Source organism: Triticum aestivum, chromosome 4B, assembly GCF_018294505.1.
Source record: "Triticum aestivum cultivar Chinese Spring chromosome 4B, IWGSC CS RefSeq v2.1, whole genome shotgun sequence".
Taxonomy (NCBI): Eukaryota; Viridiplantae; Streptophyta; class Magnoliopsida; order Poales; family Poaceae; genus Triticum; species Triticum aestivum.
Genome location: NC_057804.1, coordinates 573,303,445 through 573,309,681, shown reverse-complemented (window position 1 = coordinate 573,309,681; position 6,237 = coordinate 573,303,445). Strand labels below are relative to the sequence as shown.

General features: G+C 40.0%; 1 protein-coding gene across 2 annotated transcripts; it reads left to right on the top strand.

Moving 5' to 3' along the window:
• Nucleotides 1–2,224: 2,224 nt before the first annotated feature.
• LOC123093327 (uncharacterized protein At1g10890) lies at nt 2,225–5,859 on the top strand. Of its 2 annotated transcripts, none has more exons than XM_044515262.1 (4): nt 2,225–2,500; nt 3,601–3,807; nt 4,707–4,926; nt 5,330–5,859. In XM_044515262.1, the coding sequence occupies exons 1-4, from the start codon at nt 2,352–2,354 to the stop codon at nt 5,543–5,545; spliced, it is 792 nt and encodes a 263-aa protein (XP_044371197.1). In that variant the 5' UTR covers nt 2,225–2,351; the 3' UTR covers nt 5,546–5,859. The 2 variants fall into 2 exon arrangements, with proteins under 2 accessions (XP_044371197.1, XP_044371195.1); XM_044515260.1 differs by having other exon boundaries at nt 4,695–4,926.
• Nucleotides 5,860–6,237: the final 378 nt, after the last annotated feature.

Here is a 6,237-nt window from a genome sequence, read left to right as displayed (position 1 = left end):
CATATGTGCATTTAAAAAAAAACCTAGGACTAACTTCACATCTACGAAAAGTAATTAGGACCTCCAATGCATTTAATTATTTAATGTAAATTACCTGCATTGCATGTTGTTTGGTTAGGCTTAATTTTGGCTTTTGGAGTTTAGCTTATATATAAGTTTTAAAAAGCGAAAATGCTAAAAATCCGATGTCAGATTTTTAAGCACGGGAAATCGAATATTTTTTGTGAAAATTTATATCGTCACGAGTATGCCAATTTTCTTTAGCAAACATGGCAATTTCAAGCAAAAAATTGAACATGGCAAGAAAGTGCCATGTTTGCGAAAGAAAATGGGAAACAATTCGGTTCAGTCAGCTGATTGCTTGCGCGCATCAACCGAGCGAGTAACAGCTGGATCAAAAGTTATCTCAAAGGGTTACACGTGGTACATGTTTAGAAAAATTATGTGGGACGCGGCCTTATCCATTCATCACCGCTTTGTCCCCAATCCCAATCCTCATGAGGAAAGCTTTATATTGAACAACACACATGTTGCAAAAAAGAAAAGACATTAAAAAAACATGCAACACAACCTTTCATCCACAATTTTAATCCTCACGAGGAACAGTATCTGCAACATCATTCTTGTTGCGAAAGTCCTTCCGCAACAACAGTCGTGTTGCAAAAAAAATGAAGACAACAAAACTGCAACACAATCTTTGTTGCAAACATTTCTGCGATAAGACCTGTGCCGCAAAAGGGTTCTACAACATCACCTTTGCAATTGTGAAAACGTTGTTGACCTGTTGATCTAACGGTTGTCGAAGCGGTGGGTCCTTTTATCTTTTAAAAAGACCAACTGTCCGACTCATAGGCCTCATAGAAAATTGCCGTCCTCACGACAACATAATTTACCATCTTGAGACATTTGATTTGGCATAATAAAAAAATTGACGTTTAATTTGTAGCAAATCCTTAAAAAATATCCCCTCCCCCTTGAAAAATATAAGAGCGTTTAGATCACATAGAGGGAGTTGTTTTTTTGACTTTGTTATTCCCTCTCTTTTTTTAACATCGGTATAGACACAAGCGCTCATATACACGCGCATACAGTCACCCCTATGAACGCACACACCCGCACCCTATCCCTATGAGCACCTCGTCTCGTCATCGACGGAAACGTCTCCTCCCACTGAATGCGCATCGCCGGAAATTCTAAAATAAATCCAAGAATAAATGCGAGCACCAGGATTTGAACCCTGATGGGCTGGGATACCATAGTCTCTCTAACCATCCAACCACAGGTTGGTTCGCTATTCCCTCTTCTTTTCAAGTGTATATATTGATGCATAATTTAAGGACAATGCTAACGCCCATATGTGTGGTAGGAGCTAAATTCCCTCACACGCCCTATAACACACAGACTGCGCCTCGTCATCGCGTACATGCATGTTGGAATCTTTTTAGATTTTCAGTTTTTAAAATATTTTATCTCTTAAATGAAAAATCCGATTGAAGATCCATTTTCATCATTAAATCCCTCGCGACGAGATCTTTGAAACTAGATCTCATATCAATATATTTCGACGATTTTTTTGTTAAAAGTTGACATGTCTATTGCACATGAATTGCCATGATGTTTGCACTGAAGTTGCCATAATATGTTTCAGCTACTTTCTTCTACATTTAAAAGTAAATTTTGACATATTTTAAACGAGAAATTAAGAAACTAGACTTGACATGAACCATAAACTAAAATTGTCATGATACATGCACTTAAAATTGCCATGGTTCGTATAAAAAATAATTTTCATAGTCAAAGTACTGGAATTGCCATCATAAAAAAACTAAAATTGCCATGCTCTACAAACTAAAATTGCCACATGGCAACTTTAGTTTAAGCACTATGGCAACTACAAATATAAACATCATGGCAACTTTTGGGCAAAGAAAATTTCGTCGAAACATATCAATATGGAGTCTAATTTTGAAGATCTCGTCGAGACGGATTTAATGATGAAAACGGATTTTTAATTCGATTTTTTAATTAGGAGACAAAACATTTTTAAGCCGAAAACCAAAAAGATCTTGCTGATGTCATCTGATTATACGGCAAAATGAGTGGTGATGAAAGCGTGTGGGCGATGTGTAAAATGCCATATGTATGAGGCGTTAGTTTGTTCGTAATTTAATGGTATATACATACATAAACCAAAAGCACAAAAATCTCAAAATATCCCCTTAGCAATTGGGTCCTCGCCCTCACCTTCTCTATCGAAACAATCCCTCGCATCGGCTTTCCGCCATTCGTTCCCCTCGCCGAGTCGCCGCGCCGCCACTATCCCTCCCCGCGCGGAGGGCCCACGGAGAGGCATGCCGCGCGTGGTGTCTCGTTCGCCGCCATCCCACCGTCGGCGGCGCTCCCCGTCGCCGCGGTACGGCAGCAGGCGGCGCTCCCCGTCGCCGCGGTACGGCAGCAGGCGGATCCGACGAGATCGCAGCCGCTCCCCTTACTCCTCCCGGTACGCCCCGACCTCCCGCCCCCCTTGTCTCTGCTCCCCTCCTATCGTGAAATTGGTTTGGTCCCTCAAGATTTACACAGCTCAAGGTTGCTCGGCTTAGTGCTTCGGCACCTTAGCCAGTTAGCCCGTGTTACTAGTACTACCAAACTAGTTGCGCTGTTTCGGAGGTTGCTCGGCTTATCGTAGATTTTTGATAATTAGGAGTAGCGCACTACACGGAGTTACAGCGCTTCAAGATTTTCAAATCATGTGTCAGGGACTATTCGTGCGTGTTTTGATGTTGTCTTAGGTCCGACGTCGGCTACTGTCCGCATTCATTTAGATCAGGTTACAGATTGGCTGGTGCCTACAAGATTGATGAGATATGGGGATTGTTTGTTTTTTGGAATGTTGTGAATGGGGCAAACAAGTTAATCAAAGAATGGACATAGTGCGACTACACATGGAAGTCATCTGAAATAAAAGATGCATTTCAAGCCAATACGACCTGATTAGGGTGTCATGTCATCTCAGATGATAATGGACGGATTGGACGCTGCTACGTGATATTATTAAACATGAGGAAGGTGTAAGAATGCTCATTTCACAATCTATTGTACATTGTCATAATTTACAGATAATATTTCGTTTCTGATATTGGCAATCGATCTCATATAAGTGAAGGAGGTCATGTAGACACAGAATATTAGAAGTGGACCTTTTTTTTTCTAGTTTGGCTGCACTTCTTAGTATACTAGATTTGTTGCCGCGCCTGTTTTATAATGGAATTTGATGGGACGATTTGTGCAAGTATATCTCGTATGCGATAAGTATTTTAAGTGAACTCTGTCGAGAAACCTGAACTCCATATCTAGGACTTGTGTCAGTCATGGCCTCATGGCTAAGTCAAGCAAAGATAATCTGATAAAGTTGGATTCATGCGTTTAAATGCTCTCGTGTTTTTGGTATGTGTGTTAACATGCTAACATGTCATCTTTTTTGTGCCCCATTGATGATTTGAAACTTTAGATCTGACCTACAGGCTACAGCTATCAATATTAGAGCATCTTTTGCTGTTGTATTTTTCAGTTCCTATTTAATTTCAGTTATCCCTTTGTTAGGAGAAAAAGCCGGTCTCCTTCTCCTAGATGGGACAGGAGCCAGTCCCCAATTCCTAGGAGGCGTAAAAGCCCTCCATCACCGAGGAGACATAGAAGACGGCGAAGTCGGAGCAGCTCAAGTTCTCTTGTAAATAACTCCAGCCCAAGTCATGGATCCGAACAGAACAGTTTAATTGAAAAACAAAGGAAGGAAGAAGAAAAGAAAAGGTAAACTCCTTTTCATTCGTCTACACATACATATTGCCAATTTTGCGTGGCCATCTGCTCTTGGTCGCTCTTGTATTTTATTGTAGAGAATCTTTAACTCGCATATTGACAGTTTGCTTGTGCTTATGGAACTGTATTCTTCTACAAATCTTCTCTGTCTTGTTTGTACTTCTGTAGTTGGTTTGAAATGGATTTGTTCAAACAGCCAAAAGATGACCAACTTGCATGCAAGTCCACTCTGGGTTTTTGTGAACGTATCAATAAAAAGCGTCACATTCAAAAGTATTTAATTTTCTATGTTAATCCTCAATCTATCAAGGAAAAAGAACGGACCTTATGCCATTTTTTCTATTTTATACTGGCATCTCAACTTTGAGTCTGAAGTTTTTTGTTTTCCTAAATACGAATTGTACCTTCTCCCAAAAACCACAACTGTTCTCCAAATCTCTTACTTCTGTGTATACATGTCTGTCTTGTTCTTCCGTTATATTACTATAGATTGCTCCTGCAGTTGTTTCCAGAAACAACAAAGCTGAGGGATAACAATGTGTAATTAAATATTTGCTTCTGTTTATTTAATGGACGCTGGTGTTTGTTCCTCCCAATTTTGTTCTGAAATTGGCGTCTCACGAACTAACTCTATCTCATTACCTGTGTGCACGCCACATTTACAAGTTGCACTTAGGCTTTTCTGGACAAAGCTACTGTTGCAGTTTTACTAATTAGTTCGTTTGTGCAGCGCATATGTGTTTTGGCTTCATTTGAACTTTTGTATGGTCACTTGTTTCGATTAGGGGTCGTGTTGCTCATTAATGTTAAATTGACTCCTTCACTTGTAGTAGAATAATAATTTTTATGGCCAAAGCCAATTTATTCTTTATAACTAGTTTTCACCGCAGACGCCAAAAGGAAGCTGAACTTAAGTTGTTGGAAGAGGAGCTTGCTAGGAGAGTTGAAGAAGCTGTTAGGAAAAATGTTGAGGAGTGTCTGAACTCTGAGGAAGTAAAAGATGAAATAAAACGCCGAGTTGAGGAAGGTATCAAAAAGTTATTTGATGAGGTTGATGCTCAGCTACAAAAAGAAAAGCAAGCAGCTCTCCATGAAGCCAGGCAGAAAGTAGTAAGTATTATGCATGTCATGCCTCCCTTGTTAGTACTAGTCATTATTTAAGAAAATATCTTGAGATTTGTAGATTGGTGGAGCTAGTGAAATTTTTGAAAGAACAGAAAGATGAAATCACGTTTTCGATATATTATCTTAGCTCTGTAACCCAGATAATAACACTTAAGTTTTGACTGATTTAGCTTCATCGTGAGCTTGGGATAGTATTGGTGCCTGCCAATAGATGTATGCAAACATGCATGTATATGTGTGCATTCATCCCACCAGAACTTATAAGTAGCGCTATTCTCTAAACTGCTTTTGACCGTCAATGAAACCAAACAGATACACAAGATTTCTTATTTGCTTGATTTCATAGAACCTTTCCCAGATCTAATCTTGCATCTACAAAATTTTGCAGGAGCAAGAAAGGAGGGAGAGGGAGGAGTTGGATAGGATGATCGAGGAGAACCGGAGGAAAGTAGAGGAATCTCAAAGGAGAGAAGCTCAGGAGCAGCATCAGAAAGAGATGGAGCGATATTTGGAGCTGGAACGGATCCAAAAGCAGAGAGAAGAAGCCTTACGCAGGAAAAAGATTGAAGAGGAGGAAGAAAGAGCTAAGCAGATGAGATATTAGTAGTAAAGAATAGGCACTGGTTTCGTGTTTGTGTTGTAATGTGTTGCTCTCTTACAAATGGGAGCATTTAACTTCTCAGGGGCGCCTCTAGCTTCTGTGCCTGTTTGCGCTGATAACTTTTTTCTGAAGTTCGCACAATATTATTAGAGGGGAGATATGTTGACGTCTCCTTTTTCTGAAAGATATTTCTGCAGCAACTCTTGAGGCGAACTATACTGGCATTGTAATGTTTGAGCACTTATGTGAAATAGCGGCAGCTGGAGAGCGGAGATGATTTCCGAACAATACAACATGGACTAGGGTTCTGCTCTGTAGTTGCTGTGTCTTGATGCAGGATGATCTACTGTTACAAGTGGCAATTGGACACTTTCTTTCTTCCTACATAGACTCATTCTAAAAGAGCGACGTTTTGGCTCCTAGGTGCATATGCACCCGTTTTCGAAATACACATTTCGAAAAGTTAAAAAAATTGGAACAAAAATCCCACGTGTATATCCGGACATTTTATGTGCGTTCACAAAGTTTTGATGAAAAATGACGTTTTTTATGGCCAATTACCGCTTCTAAATCCATTTTCTGCAACAAAAAAACCCCAGAAACCTATCCATGGGCTGGTAAAAGAGGCAGCTACAGCCAGTTTCGTCACTTCCACATGACAGCTGAAACAAATGAAGTTGCAGTGCCAACTATTA